Below are 16,136 nucleotides of genomic sequence, written 5' to 3' on the forward strand. Positions count from 1 at the left end.
CAGCTTTCCTGCTCCTCTAATGCTGCTAGGCCTGCTGTGTTCATCCAGCTCTACACCTTGTTATCTATGAGAGATGGGGGGAAATGGTTTTTATACATCATGAAACATTCCACTGTTCAGAAACTTCTCAAAGTGGCTTACATACAAAGAATAATGCTTTAAAATGCAATGTCTCAATATAAAGGCAAATGTTGCAGCCATTTTGTGCACAGTAAGATATCCTGAACAGGGTTTAACCACATAACGTTAAAGCACAAAGCAGCTGTAACGCCTGTACCAGTTCTCAGTGATCTATAGTTGCTTCCATTCCCAATGCCCTTTTCTTCTCCTTCTTAAAAAAATCCATTTAAACACCACTGCAAGATGTTACCCATCTTGCCAAGGTTGCAGAACTGGTACAGTAATGCAACTCCCAGGGGGCACATCCACGGGGGTTTTTCAGTCCCCAAAGCCAAAAACCTGAAATAAAACAAAGAATTGCAGATGCTGAAGATCTGAAATAAACACAGAAATCATCCCCAATGGACTACAATCCACATTCAAGCCTTCCCAATTTGGCCCCAACCGTGACAATATCTACACTCATGGCATTGAGATCCTTCAGAAGCTTTTCTCCCTGCGACTCCTGAAACACACACTTGCAGCAATGCGTCGGCATCTCCGGGCACTACAATCAAGCCGACCCCAGTTCAGAGCCTCCCTCTCCCAGACCTGCAAAGGACCTCTCCTGTTTTTTATTCTTCGTAGGATCCACAACCTGAACTCACAATTCTACTCAGCTTTATTGGACACTAAAAACCGTAAGTACAGTAAACTCACTGGTGCCTACCACCCAAAACCGGCTTCCTCCACCCCCCAAATCCCCAGCCATACCCAGGACCTTCCCCACAATGCGTCCGCCGCCACTGGCCATGAGGCCACTTTCGGAGAACCCACAGATGATGTCACATCCGCCACCGCCGGGTTCCCCACTTCCGGGACAGCGAACACCATCGCTGCCGTTGCCACCCCTCCAGCTCCACCACACCCGGCACTTTTCCCTGCAACCGCAGGAAGTGCTACACCTGCCCCCATACCTCCTCCCTCACCCCCATCCCAGGCCCCAAGAAGACTTTCCACATCAAGCAGATGTTCACCTGCACATCTGCCAATGTGGTATACTGCATCCGCTGTACCCGGTGTGGCTTCCTCTACATCGGGGAAACCAAGCGGAGACTCGGGGACCGCTTTGCAGAACACCTACGCTCGGTTCGCAACAAACAACTGCACCTCCCAGTCGCAAACCATTTCAACTCCCCCTCCCATTCCTCAGACGACATGTCCATCCTGGGCCTCCTGCAGTGCCACAACGATGCCACCCAAAGGTTGCAGGAACAGCAACTCATTCCGCTTGGGAACCCTGCAGCCCAATGGTATCAATGTGGATTTCACAAGTTTCAAAATCTTCCCTCCCCCTACCACATCCCAAAACCAGCCCAGCTCGTCCCTGCCTCCCTAACCTGTTCTTCCTCCCACCTATCCCCTCCTCCCACCTCAAGCCGCACCTCCATCTCCTACCGACTAACCTCATCCCGCCCCCTTGACCTGTCCGTCCTCCCTGGACTGACCTATCCCCTCCCTAACTCCCCACCTACACTCACCTTTACTGGCCCCATCCCCGCCTCTTCGACCCGTTTGTTTCCTCTCCTCTATCCGCCTCTCACTCTCTCCCTATTTATTTCAGAGCCCCCTTCCCCTCCCCCTTTTCTGATGAAGGGTCTAGGCCCAAAACGTCAGCCTCTCTGCTCCTATGATGCTGCCTGGCCTGCTGTGTTCATCCAGCCCTGCACCTTGTTGTCTCGGATTCACCAGCATCTGCAGTTCCTACTATCACAGAAATTAACTCAGCAGGTCTGGCAGCATCTGTGGAGGGAAAGCAGAGTTAACATTTTGAGTCCAGTGACCCTTCTTTGTCTCCAGTACTTTCTGTTTTTGTTTCGAAGCCAAATATCTTCCGAGGCCATTTATTCTTTAAAGAGGGAAAATGTCATTTGGTCAGTTATAGAAAAAAAGAGAGAGATAGCACTTTCTCAGAACAATGTTCATTGTACACGGCTGGATACATACGGGTGTGAGATACTCTTGAAGCTATTAAATGGGACCTGAATCCGTTCTCTTAATTCCAGTGCCCAGCGCAACCCACCCCCGACAGCTGGCATGTTCTTGTTCACAGGCGGGAATCCTACAAAACAGAAAACAGGGTCCCAATCAGAAAAAGTAATAATCAGATACTGTTTTCTAAGAACAAACGCAGTCTTATAGTGCTTAAGAAAGGAGGAAAATAATTCTCTAGACATGGCGATGTTCATCAATAGTGTATTGTGGGAATATTCTCTTTAAGTAAAGGGTTTCTATGTGCATTGTTCACAGCTGGGAGGCTTCGCATAGAATAAAAGTATGGGTTGTGCTTGAAGTGAAAAGGGAATGCCATTCTCGGTTTATCTTTCGCTGTAAAGCGTTGCTCCATGCACAACGAGATTCTGTGGATCTGTGGGCTGAGTGTGCTTACACATTCACTGCCACGGAAACTCCTTGTGTCTTATATCCAAGTAAGGTTCTTCAACTCCTTATGTACTGTAACACCACTTTATTTACATAGGCTTATCAAATACCATTCTCTTGGTGTAGCATCCAAAACCCTTCTCTTCACATACTCATTCTAGACTGGCATCTTCTTTCTTATGCATGTAGAGCCACATGACCTGTTAGAGCTTCCCGATTTATGCGAATCTTATCATACCTCAATACAATGGAAAAGAAAAAGTTTTAAAACCAGTTGGAAATTTCAACCAGTCTACACTTATCTCAATTGATTATAATCAAAATGGCTGATAATTGTAACTGGAAACTGTTTGGATACTAGTTCTGAAGGGGTTAATGGTCATTCTCTAGATGTCACGAAGTCTGTGGATTGAGACAGGAAGCTCTACTCTAGTTTTTGGAGGAGCCCGTTCTAACTGTGCCAGTTCCCTAAAATCCTGGTAGCTATGCCTGACAAATGCAGTCATACTTATTGCTATCATGCAACAAGCCATCTTGTCATTCAAGATCAGTGCCTCTTCTGTCAATACTCCATAGTGATGTATCCTCTATCATCAATCATCGATTAACCCCAAGGCAAATTAAAGGCAACATAGGATTGGTGGCAGAAAACTACCTCAAACAAACCATAGTCACACATTGGTAGACGAGGCAAATATCAGAAATGTGCCAGGAACGGTCATCTGGGAAAATACCGCAGAAACCAGCTACAGTTCCCACTTCTCCTGTTGTCACTTTGTGTCAGGGAGACCTTAACTGAAACCTGCTATTGTTACATGGAAATAGTTGATATGTTAGCTACTTCTACTGTGGAAAGATGGTGAAAAGATACAGTTACAGACTTAAGTATTCCCAGCTTCCTCTGCACAAGGTGAATAATTCCATTCGTGAACGTCCCTCGGTCATTATGGAAGTTGTTAACTGTGACAAATAGTGACTATTAATCAATGACACATGCTAATCATATTTTTCTGTTACGTTTTCTTGACATATTTTGAATGGATGTACCAATTGATTTGAATAACGTCACAAGGTTTTCAGACATATCTTAATATTGTCTCTTGTAACCGTCATGAATAAATTAAAACATTTCCACAGAATTAATGGCAATGTTGTTATGTGGAGATCTGAGGACAACAGCTCAGCTTGTAGAAACAGGTTACAAAAAAAGGCTAGAAAAGACGGCTGTACATTACACAGTGGAATTCCACTAGCCTCTTCTTTCCTTTGAAAATACAAAAGGAAGCGGAAAGACTACAAAAATTAATGACACATTCTACCAGTTCGAAGCATCTCAGCAAAATACAAAAGCCACTGCAAGTAAATTCTGCATCTGTTTTCTTTTCTTCACATTTCTTCAAGATTAAAATGGAGACGTGCTTAATTTAATTTTTTTTTCCAAAGCTGCATTTCCCTGCATCGTGTTGGGTTAAATCTGAAGGAAGTTCCTCTTAAGTATCTCTGTTGTGCAATGAGCAGTGTGAGCCCAGAATGCAGATTTAATTATAGGGTTCAATGGTATTATTCAGTTGCAAGTCACTACACAAATAAGAGCATAAAGCAGGTTTGCTGGCACCAGAATGAGATCTCCTGCGCTGTATGTTGCATTGAAACACCAAATAGCTGAACGACTACATTTTGGAATGACTTATCAGATTTGAAATTAGCATTCCATAATGTGATCAGTTCTGGGCAGAATACAATAATGAAATGTCCAATCTTATTAAAATCAAATATTCATGGGAGAGGCTTTTCCCATTTTTTTTCTAGAGAATGCCACTTATAACTCACTCTGCCCAACTCCCTAAAGATACATTTTCCCAAAAAAGCTAGTGATGTTATTTGCACACATTATACAGTGCCTGCAGGTTGCAGGCTTGTCTCTCAATGTAAAATTATGCAAGTTAAATCAAAGAATATTATAATTGGCCAGAGATTAGGTAGATAAAGGAGGCCAAATCTGTAAGGTCATCCAGGAGACAGTTTAACGCCATGAAGTGTAGGATCCTAGGAAGGTTAAGATGTGTGACCAAAATTACTTCCATCATCAGTCTTTGTAACAAGGGCTTTTATCACTCATCAAAAATTCTTAAAATGAACAAAAACCAAAGTTGCTGGAAAAACCAGAGTTAAATGTTTCAAGTACTCTGAGAAGGAATCACCATACCTGAAATGTTAATTCTGACTTTTCTTCACAGATCCTGCCAAACCTACGGAGCTTTTCCAGCAACTTCTGTTTTTGTTCCTGATTTACAGCATCTGCAGTTCTTCTGGTTTTTATCGAAAACTCTTAAAACCGTTCACGTTTTTCAAGAGGCCAAACTAAATATTCTAAACAGTTTCTTTGCTGTTAGTGAAAGATAACTGTTCAAATAAACACACTGATTTTCATCATAAAATGTGAGAATGAATTAAGGAACATGTTCCTCCCTGTTTTTTTGTGAATTCGTACTTGACTTATAGAACAATGGTATATTTACACAAACAACATTCCTCCATTATTATATTAAATTAGTAAATGTCCCTCAGTGCTTAGATGAAAAACAAATTAGAGACATACTCACATCCAACATTAATGTTCTCACACACACACACACGAGTTCTGAGGAAGGGTCACCGGACCAGAAACGTGAACTCTGTTTTCTCCTCCACAGATGCTGCCAGACCTGCTGAGCTTTTCCAGCAACTTTCCTTTTGTTCCTGATTTACAGCATCCACAGTTCTTTTGGTTTTTATTAATTTTCTCACACTGCTCATTGCACAAAACAGGTACTTCAGAGGAACTTCCTTTGGATTTACTCCAACACAATGCAGGGAAATGCATTGAAAAAAGAACGTAGCACTCGTTGTCCAAACAATGGTGAAGAATATTTATACTCATGCTAATTCCTCTCTTCACAAGGCTTCCTCAACAGCATCTTTGAAACCCACAATCTTTACCACAGACTGTTGCAGCAGATGCATGGGAACACTACCAACTCCAAAGCACACACCACCATGACTTGGAAACATAGGGTGAAACAGCCTTTAAAAAAAGGCAGGTGGAATGCAATTCAAAGACTCCCGTTCCCCCAACCCTGCTGCACACAATTTGAGTCAAAGAGGGATAAGCTTGCAAAAGTCACTGCTTGCACTCCCAAGCTGGCTGCATCTTGCTGAGTAGATTGTCATCTGCTAGCCCTCCACCAATTTCATGGAGGCTAGCCAGCTTTGTTAAGATTCACAGCTTACAGGTCCTCAGAGGTCATGAGGTATTTTTTTCTTAAAAGTAACTGGAGGAAACCTATTACAAGTTAAGTTCAGAACCTTTCATCCAGACTCCATATGCTGACCAATGCCTCCTCTGACAACACTTCTTATTTATTCTTTCCAGGCATGTGGCTATCAGTAATAGGCCAACATTTATTGCTCATCCCTAATTCAGAAGCGGGCAGTTAACATTGGAGTGGGTCTGAAATCCCTCAGAAGGTAGACCAGATAGAAGCAGCAGATCTACTTCCCAAAAGGACATGAGTGAACTGGATGGGATTCTAGAAGAATTGACAATGGTTATGTGGGTGCCACTAGATTAGAGTTTTTGGTTGAATTCAGATATAATCATCTACCATGATGGAGTTCAAATCCTTGTCCCCGAAACATTAGTTTGGTGTTCTGAGTTTCTAACCTGATGATATCAGCACTACACCACGACATCTCATTCAGCTCAGCATAGAGGAGGCTTGGAGATTGCGTAGAGAAATTTGGGGGCAGGGGCTGCTGTTTTATTATTTATTGTTTCTTTCTTTCATAAAACAGCTGGAAAAACGTCCCGGAGCATCGAGATGGACCTCTTAAACATTTGCCACAACATCTGGCTGCCAGTGATCTCTTTCTGGGAGGGGGAATAGGGAAGGACTTCTGCCAACATCCCCCACGCCGCTCCATTCGCCCACCAGAACAAAATGCCACCTTTGAGGTCACTTTCTCACAAGGCAAGCAGGTTGAACATTTCCCCTACAGCCATCACCTGTCTTTACGGTGTGAACACAGCCTTGTGTCACTATTTCTTCACTGTTGCTGCAGTCACATTGCCACAGCCCCTCATTGATTGGTCTATGGGAGTACCTTCGCTACAGAGTGCAGCACTTCAATAAGGCAGCACACACCAGCTCCCCAAGGGAAAGGGTGAATTGCTAGCCTTCCCAGCAGTGTCCACATTCAAAGAATGAACAAATAAATTCAAACTCCCCAAGACAAATTTGAACATTCGCTGTATTTCCCATGGGTGACATAAGAGCTGATGGCTAAACGTGTTATCACACTTGGGAAGCATAAATTTTTCAGAACGTTATGTACAGCCTCTATCACTTAGCTCCAGAGTATCTTGATTAACATATGCAGAAGAGGAGGTTTGGGACAGACAGCAGAACCAGCCTGGACAGGAATGTGTACACAGCATAGCGGGAGAACCACCATGGGAAAAGAGATCTTAAACTAAATGTTTAAGAGAGAGAAAAATGTCTTTTAAGTTGTAGCCCCAACATACTTTCATGGCAACATTATGCATGTGCTTTTCCATCAGCAACATTCATTAAAACGAATCCATACCAAACTCCGCCGTTTTCTCCATCTGCCTGTTATAAATGTGCTTAACATCATCCAGTTCTTTCGTGTACATGACAATGAGGCGAGGGTATTTGTCAGATGCGTCCGCTGCTATTAGAGGCCTCTCGAGGAGGCTGCCAAACATATCCAGTAACTAAAGAGAGAAAGGAAACATTACAGAAGCCAGATGAATATTTAATCGAGAAACATGAAATTATTTTCATGATAAATTACTCAAATGTCTAAACTGCTGAATGAATGTAGCAATGAGCCTGCTTCAATAAAGACTGTGACTTCTCATCAATGTGACCAAGCCGACCCCCCACTTCCAACAGTTTGGAGTTTATCACTGGCCAGAAAGTAAACTGGACCAGCCATATACAAATACTGCAATTACACGCATTGGTCAGAGGTGGGGAATTCTGCAGGACGTCACTCACTTGCTGACTCGCCATAGCCTGTCCATAAGCTGGAAGTCAGGAATGTGATGGAACACTCTTCACTTGCCTGTGTGAACGTAGTTTCAACAACACTCACAAAGCTCGACACCATCCAGGACAAGGCAACCCATTTGATTTGCATTGCATCTAACACCTTCAACACTCAGTCTGTCCACAGTGGCAGCACTCGGGGCACAGGTTCAAGGTGAGAGGGGGAAAAGTTTAAGGGAAATGTGTGAGGGAGGTTTTTCCACACAGAGTGGTAGGAGCCTGGAATGCACTACCAGAAGAGGTGGTGGAAGCGGGCACATTGGTGACATTTAAGAGGCACCTGGATGGTTACATGAATAGGGAGGGAATAGAGGGATACAGACTGAATAAGGGCAGAAGGTTTGTTTTTTAGATTAGCTAGGGCATGATGATCGGCACAGGCTTGGAGGCCCAAAGGGCCTGATCCTGTGCCTTACTTCTCTTTCATTCTTTGTTCTTATGAGATATACTGCAGCAACTCACCAAGCCTCCTTTGATAGCACCTTCCAAACCCATAGCCTCTAAACCTAGAAGGACAAGGGCAGCAGAGGCATAGGAACACCACCACCTGTAGGCTCCCCTCCAAGCTAAACACCATCCTGACTTGGCCAATCCTTTGCTGTCAATTGAGCTCCCTGACAGTACCACAGGAACCTATATCATATGGAGAGCAACAGTTCAAGGTGGCAGCTCCACAACCACCTTCTGATGGGGCAATTAGGGATGAGCAAAAAAAATATTAACTTGGTCCACATCTGTGAAATGGACTTTACCAAAAAAAAGCACTCAAGTTAACTGCAATGGCAGGATAAGATGAAGACAAGAAAATCAATCTTAAAGAAACAGAAAGTGTACTGAAATATCTGAAAGTCAGGTTTGGGTTTGAAGAACAGTACCTCAGGAGAGTTACGCAGCAATTAATCCTGCTTAACGTTTTAGCGAAGATTTGTAGCTCGGGTTGTGAGTGAGGTTGTTGACTTGTTCCTCGAGCTGGCTTGTATTCATTCGGACGTTTCGTCACCATGCTAGATAACATCATCAGTGGAGCCTCCGATGAAGCGATGTTGTTCTCACTCCGTTTGGAATTTATACTGTCCGGTCTGTTATGGTGAGTAGTATCATTTCCAGTTTTGATCTGCATGGGTTTGTATATGGGGTCCAATTCTATATGTTTGTTAATTGTATTATGGATTGAGAACCACGTCTCTAGGAATTTCCAAGCATGTCTATGTTTGGCTTGGGCTACTATAATTACCTTGTGCCAGTTAAACTGATGGCTTTCACTGTCTGAGTGTACTGATGTTAAGGAAAGCTCGTCATGTCGTTTTGCTGCTAGTTGATGTTCATGTATTCTGATGGCTAGTCTCCTTCCTGTCTGTCCGATGTAACGTTTGTGGCAGACGTTGCATGGTATTTTGTAAACTATGTTGGTTCTGCATGTTATGGGGATGGGGTCTTTAATCCTTGTAAGTGTTTGTCGTCGAGTGGTTGTGGGCTTGTGGGCCCCCATGATTCCTAGTGGTATACAGATTGCTAGTAACATACAGATCAACACCGGAAATGACACCACTCACCATAACAGACCAGACAGTATAAATTCCAAGTGGAGTAGAACAACATTGCTTCATCGGAAGCTCCACTGATGTCACCTAGCATGGTGACAAAACGTCTGAACAAAAACAAGCCAGCTTGGCAAGAAAGTCAACAACCTCATTATTTCTGTTTCACTGTAAACTCTTTTAAGCAGGTTTAATCAACATAATCGTGTTCCCATAGAACACTTCTCACAGAATTGTGGAGAGTTCTGATTACAAGCTCTACAAAACATCTAGGGCCTCAAGTTCACTCTGCAGTTATGCACAAAGGCATAGTCATGTGCAAACTAATACTTAACAAATACATGAGGTGGGTTTGACAATTTTGACAATATTTGAGGGGTAAATCGGGTAAAGCCTGAGTGGAAACACTCGGCATTCACATCAAAAACAGACTTCGGAAATTTGTTGCCCATTCTGAATCACACCTGAGCTCAAGTGGAAATTATGTCAGCTTCATCTCGAAACAAACCAGCAATGCTGTGTTACTTCACTTATCTCAGGCAGGCAAGGATTTTTTGCCAGTGACCAGGTCTATATCTCAATCATGAAGACTAGCAAAGCCATCTCTGCAAGGGTACCATTTGGATATTGCAACCAGGAAAATAAGGTGCACTGCTTCAAACATTAAATAACTGAACCAAGTCAGATTCAGAATGGTGCTAGGTCTTCAAGGGGAGCCTTTAAAGTCAGGCTCATCCTTCATTCAACAAAAAAAACAAATGACTGTAGGTTGTGCAAACAAACAGTACATTTCCAGTGCTTATGGGATGTGGGCATCGCTGGCAAGACCAGCACTTATTGACCACCTCCCATAGCCTTGAACTGATTGGCTTTTTAGGCCATTTTAAAGGACAGTTAAGAAACAAACACATTGCTATGGGTCTGGAGTCACATGTAAGCCAGACCAGGTAACAGCAGCAGATTTCTTTCCCTAAAGGACATGAGTGAATGAAATGGGTTTTTCTGACAATCAGCAATGTTTTCATAGTCATTATTACGGAGATTAGCTTTATATTCCAGATTTCTATCATATCAATTGAGTTTATCAATTAGTTAAGCTTAAATTCCACTAGTTGCTGTACTGAGATTTCAACTCATGCCCCTAAAGCATTAGTCTGGGTGTCAAAGTTCCTATTTAAACCCCACCATTTCCTTTTATTATCAATGGGGCTTAAATGTGCCTAGGCAAAAGCTCAAAACAAACAATAATGAGTTGGGAGCCCATCATTCACTCTGCCTGATGAACAAAGCTTTCCTAAAGGTGAATATATACCCAAATATGTCCCATCAGCTTCTTCACCATCCTCTCTAAAACAGACCTTGAAAGCATGATCCAAAGCAGATGCATCATCGAAAGCCTGACCGAGAATAGTTACCAGCCGACGGTCTATGTCCTCAATTTTCTGCTTCCATAACGAAAAATCTTTTGCGAATTCCTAGCAATCAAGAAAACAGATTATTTATAAACAAATTATATCAAATTTCTGTGCAAATATTTTCACTCATTCCTCCTGAGTAGATGCAGTTAAGGTGCCATCAGACTTTACCCGAAACCATCAGCTGAAAACAAAAAGTGGTCAATAGAAATAAACTGGAGGCTGAAAAAAATTCTTGGTTAAAATCAAAAATAAGTCTCTGGCAAGAGTTGCTCTCTGATCTGGTATTGATATTGATACATGAGCTACTATCAAAGCTAAAGCATGATACACCTTTGCATTGTTACAAAGAGTGCTATCCAAAATATATTACAATTGACTGGCGGCTAATACGTATTTCTCAAAACTTTTGCAAAAAAAAAGCTTGGCTAAACAAAATACACCAGCTATAAGCAACAAGGAGTGTTGGATTTGCAAGGAACAGGGCATTTTGCTGCAGACACCAAGTCTGCAACACTTAGGGAGAAATAAAGGGTGAATAAAGAATTAGATTTTCTGTGAATTTAAAAGAACTTTGACCAAGTAATAGTTAAGATAACATTGCTGAATGTTATACATTCTCCCCAGGCTCTGTGTACGCGTGATGGTGTGAAAGTGAGCGTGTATATATGACGATATTTTTCAAAAAGGGTAGGTGTATATGTTTGCAAAGTGTAAATATTTTGTATTTCAAACATCTTTATATCTTTGCTCAAGTAAGTTATGTTCAGAACAAAGTGTTTTGTTGGTTTTGTAACAAACCTAGCCAACTTGTTTTTAATACTGAACTGTTTGTAGTCCCGTGAAAACCTCTGTTCCTTTGCCAATGACTGAGCCTCTGTTTTGCACTGAGGGTGGATACAATCAGATAGCTCAGAACAGTGGTCCCATATCTAGCCTCAGGATGAACCTCCAATCACTAGCATCCTCACTGTGACTGTCCAACTCCAATTCTGTAACTGCTCCATACTCTGCCCATGTCAACACACACACACCACAGAAATCATTCAATGGCCTGTCTCTTCAAAACTGGTGTTCAGCTAATCCTTGTGGAGAAGTTTTTAAGCAGACAGAGATTAATACAGACAGCTAATTTGGACAGAAAGCACTCCAAATGGCAGGAGCTTTTGAGCACCTAGCTCATGGCCTTAGAATGAAACCAGACATCAAAGTTAGAAAATGAAGAACAAATTACTTGCTTTCTGTTTTGTTTTTCCAAAGTGATGACACGATGAAGTATTACATCTGATATGCACATCAAATGTGTGGCATATTAAATGCACATGCAGGTTAACAATCTTACATAAATGTGATTTTATAGCCTCACTAAATTAACATTTTCAGGATCCATCACATCCAATGCATTCTCTTCTCAGGTTTATATACAGCTCGGCATGAAGTAGTAATACAGGCCGAGGAGTGACAGGCGGGAGTTTAATTTAGATAAACGTGAGGTGTGTGTAAGGCAAACCAGGGCAAGACTTATACACTTAATAGTAGGTCCCGAGGGAGTGTTACCAAACAAAGAGACCGAGGGGTGCAGGTGCATAGTTCCTTGAAAGTGGAGTCACAGCTAGGCAGGGTGGTGAAGAATGCATTTGGCACACTTGCCTTCATTGGTCAGAACATTGTTGGGACATTATGTCGCAGCTGTACAGGACATTGAGGAGGTCACTTTTGGAATACTGCATACAATTCTGGTCGCTCTTCTACAGGAAGGATGTTGTTAAACTTGAGAGGGTGCAGAAAAGATTTATCAAGATGTTGCTAAGACTGGAGGGTTTGAGTTATAGAGAGAGGCTGAATAGGCATTTTCCCCTGGAGCATCGGAGGCTGAGGGGCGACCTTATAGAGGTTTATAAAATCATGAGGGGCATAGATAGGGTGAACAGCCAAGGTCTTTTTCCTAGGGTGGGGAGTCTAAAACTAAAGGGCATAGTTTAATGTGAGAGGGGAAAGACTTAAGAGAGACCTGAGGGGCAACTTTTTCACACAGAGGATGGTGTGTATGGAATGAGCTGCCAGAGGAAGTGCTGAAGGTGGGTACAATTACACCATTTAAAAGGCATATGGATGGATACATGAATAGGAAGGGTTTAGAGGGATATGGGCCAAATGCTGGCAAGTCCAACTAGGTCAGATTGGGACGTTTGGTCAGATTGGGACGTTTGATCAGCATGGAGGAGTTGGAGCGAAGGGTCTGTTTCCGTGCCGTATGACCCTATGACTCTAATACAAATAAAGTTCTTCAAAATCTAGATGTATGCTAAGTACCCACCTACCTGGTTAGCAGGATCCAAACAGTCATAAGTATGGTCTGTAAAGGTTTTATACATCTCCTGGAATTCCTCATAAATTCTTGCCACCTGCTGGCTCAGAATCTTGCCACGGATCCCTCCAAATTCAAGTTTTTCCAGCTTAAATATATCTTGTGCTGTCACCAGAAAGTCCTAATAACAAGCAGAAAGCTAAAAACTATTTAATGAATAACCACTCTGTCAGTTTTACAGTTAAACAATCTCTGTAAATGCCACCAGTGCAAGGAATTGAAGAGAAGGTATCTGTCCTTCTAAGAATGTGGTTAACATAGTTCCCTTTTGTATAACAGAACCTTTCTAATGCTCAAACTCACTTTAGTCCTGATCATATCATTTTGCAACATTTGCTTCATAATTTTGACTCTTTCCTTCAAATGGCTCACAAGTCTGATTTGAAATGCATTCCTCTGTTCTTAAGAAGCCTGGGTGAACGATCAACGATCTAAGGTGGAGGCTATGACGAAGTGAAAGGCAAGATGCATGCAGAAAGATGGCATGGAAACACGTACAGCAATAAGTAATCCACACCAGTTCAGCAACAGACAGGAATGGTCCCATTAGTTGAAGATGTCCTCTAAACTGAACAAATACTCACACATTTAATGTTCGGAAACTCTAAATATCTATTTACCACCGTGATGCTCCTGCTGAACTCAACAGATGAAGAAAAGACTAAAGGTTAACTGCTGATCACATTTGAACGTATCGATCCCAATCAGATTGGGCAGGCTATTTGAGAAGCACAGTGATGTGTAGCAAAAGATGACTATGTAGTAAAGCACCGACATTGCAAGGAGATATTTTCTACATTGATACCAAAAAAATGGTGGCAGCTCTCCAATTCTCAGCTTCATTCAGAGGTCTGGAGTAAAATTTCTTGCTAATTGAAAAGTTGGGCCCCTGACTCTATACACACCGTCAATCTTGGTACTGGCCATTCGGTCAAAAACAGTGTGAAAGCGTTTCACTCCTTCACATTCCTCTTGTTTTGACAACAGTAATGTTGAGAATGTTTGGAAGATTTAAACTCGTATCAAATGTAAGAGAAGGTGCAAGGAGCCAAATAGCTGACACCTGCTCCTGATTCATATGTTTGTAGTGAAGATAGATTCTAAGTTGTGCATCTATCTCAGTGAAAGTAAAACACTGAGGATGCTGAAATTCGGAAATAAAAACAGAAAATGCTGGAAAAACTGATCAGGTCAGGCAGTATGTCTGGAGAAATGTGTTAACATCGAGTCCATTTAGACTCTTCATCAGATTTTGAAAACTTATTTCCTTTGGAGAAAAGGAAAATTTTTAAATTATTAAGAAGAAAAACTGAGATGAATGGGACTGTAAGTGCTGAATCAAAGGACATCAATAAAAATGAATTGGCTTCAAGCATGGCCAAATACTTGGAATTTTCTCTACTTCCAGAATATTCAAAGCAGAAAATGTTTTTTATTATTTTATAATGAATAGGATACAATGAATAAAGGAACACCTCTATCGCTCACCTTCCACACATCCTCACTTCCGATACACTCCTCATCCTCCATCCATGTCACTCATGCCCCTCCACCTGACCCCGTGGCCCCTAAGGCCCACATGCCAGGCTATGGCAATTCCACACGCATTCACCTACCATACTCTGTATACAAAGATTGAATCCCATAATGACATGAAGTGCAAAAGCTTTAAATCAACAAGTCATTTATTATTTTGCACTGTCTTGAAATAAATTCCTTTACTCCAACCCAATAGAATTGTCAATTAGCTGGACCTTTAAAGTCTAGATAAAAGAAATGACAGCATTTAAATGTTGTGCATCTAAACTTTGTGAAATTGACATAAGAGATCATGGAGCCATAGCTCAAACAATGCGGTCTATTGGACTTGGGTGTTTCAGCAGACTAATGGATGTCTACACTTGCAACTAAGCCTCCTATGCCATCTTCACTGAAAGCCCAGGCATTCATAGAGTGGGTTGGGTGCTGAAGGAGGGAGGAGGGCAAGGCGGACCTTCTGATCTCACTTTTCAAAAGGATTCATCACATTGACTATAGTTCACAACAACTCTGAGGTCCACTCAAAACCTGGACAGGCTATGAAAATCTGCAGAGCAGTTGGCCATGACTGTTACTGCAATAGTGCTGCCCAGATTGAGAGTTCCAGGTGCAGAGTAGCAATACAAACAACCCCTCACCCAATGAGACACACCCTCCATGTCTTATGGCTCCCAGGTCATCCTGGTGTTTTCGGCAGTACACATGTACGTACGTACGTACGTATAAGCGCACACACACTCTATGCAGAACAGATCATTTAAATCACACATGTATTTTAGACATCACCTCCACATTGACAAAGATGATTTCTGAAACAAACAATATATTTGGAAGAATTATTTTCATATTGGATTCTAAAGCACATCATGAGCAACGGTTATAATCCCACCTCAATCTGCTGAAGTCTGTCAAGAAAGCAATTCAATCGGGTGAAGATCAGGAGAGAATTAAAGTCCCACTCTTTCATGTTTTCACCTTGCTTGTAGTACATTTGCAGATTTCCTCGCTTTTCTTCATAAATTTGCTTGAATAGGCACAAGATCTCAACAGCCTCCTGTACTTTGCTCAAGCTTTCCTCAACCTCGCCTTTCAAAACGTCTTCTGGATTGAGATAAGTACGAGACTGCAACATGAGAAATGGCACACATTCAATGATGAAGGGACAGCTCTCAAGAATGCTGCAGTCACATATTGATCTCAAAGTGATTCTGGTGGATTTACTGAATGGTCAGGACCCCAGGGATGCTGTACTTCACAACATTAACGTTCAATCTCATGACTTGTGAAAACCAGTGGCTCAGTTAGCAATTTTAGCAGCATTCCCTGAAGACCGGCTATCAGCTATGTCAAAGAGATCACCAGAGGTCAACGAGGGGCAAAAGTCAGAATGGAGTGCCAGTTTCAGGTGGCACCATTTTACAGCAAGGATACTGGCAGAACATTGAATGGAGCTACGGAGTCACAGGCAAGTATGAACACCAGCCTGTCATGAAACATAGAAAATTGGAGCTGGAGTAGGCCATTCGGCCATTTGAGCCTGCTCCTAAATTCCACATGATCGTGGCCGATCATCCAATTCAGTACCATGTTCCCCAATGCCTCCCCCTACCCTTTGAAGCCT

The 16,136-nt window shown here is 42.2% G+C and overlaps 1 protein-coding gene across 1 annotated transcript in view; it reads right to left on the reverse strand.

The window, feature by feature from the left end:
* LOC109910686 (dynein axonemal heavy chain 9-like) overlaps window positions 1-16,136 on the reverse strand; it is a 419,178-nt gene that overhangs the window by 364,341 nt on the left and 38,701 nt on the right. Inside the window, exons 6-10 of the mRNA XM_048611128.1 lie at window positions 15,405-15,638; window positions 12,930-13,097; window positions 10,552-10,668; window positions 7,168-7,318; window positions 2,107-2,221 (exon numbers count right to left, since the gene is read on the reverse strand). Coding sequence (XP_048467085.1) covers window positions 2,107-2,221; window positions 7,168-7,318; window positions 10,552-10,668; window positions 12,930-13,097; window positions 15,405-15,638 — 785 coding nt within the window. The remainder of the gene's footprint in view (window positions 1-2,106; window positions 2,222-7,167; window positions 7,319-10,551; window positions 10,669-12,929; window positions 13,098-15,404; window positions 15,639-16,136) is intronic.

This window comes from Rhincodon typus, chromosome 23, assembly GCF_021869965.1.
Source record: "Rhincodon typus isolate 14 chromosome 23, sRhiTyp1.1, whole genome shotgun sequence".
Lineage (NCBI taxonomy): Eukaryota > Metazoa > Chordata > Chondrichthyes > Orectolobiformes > Rhincodontidae > Rhincodon > Rhincodon typus.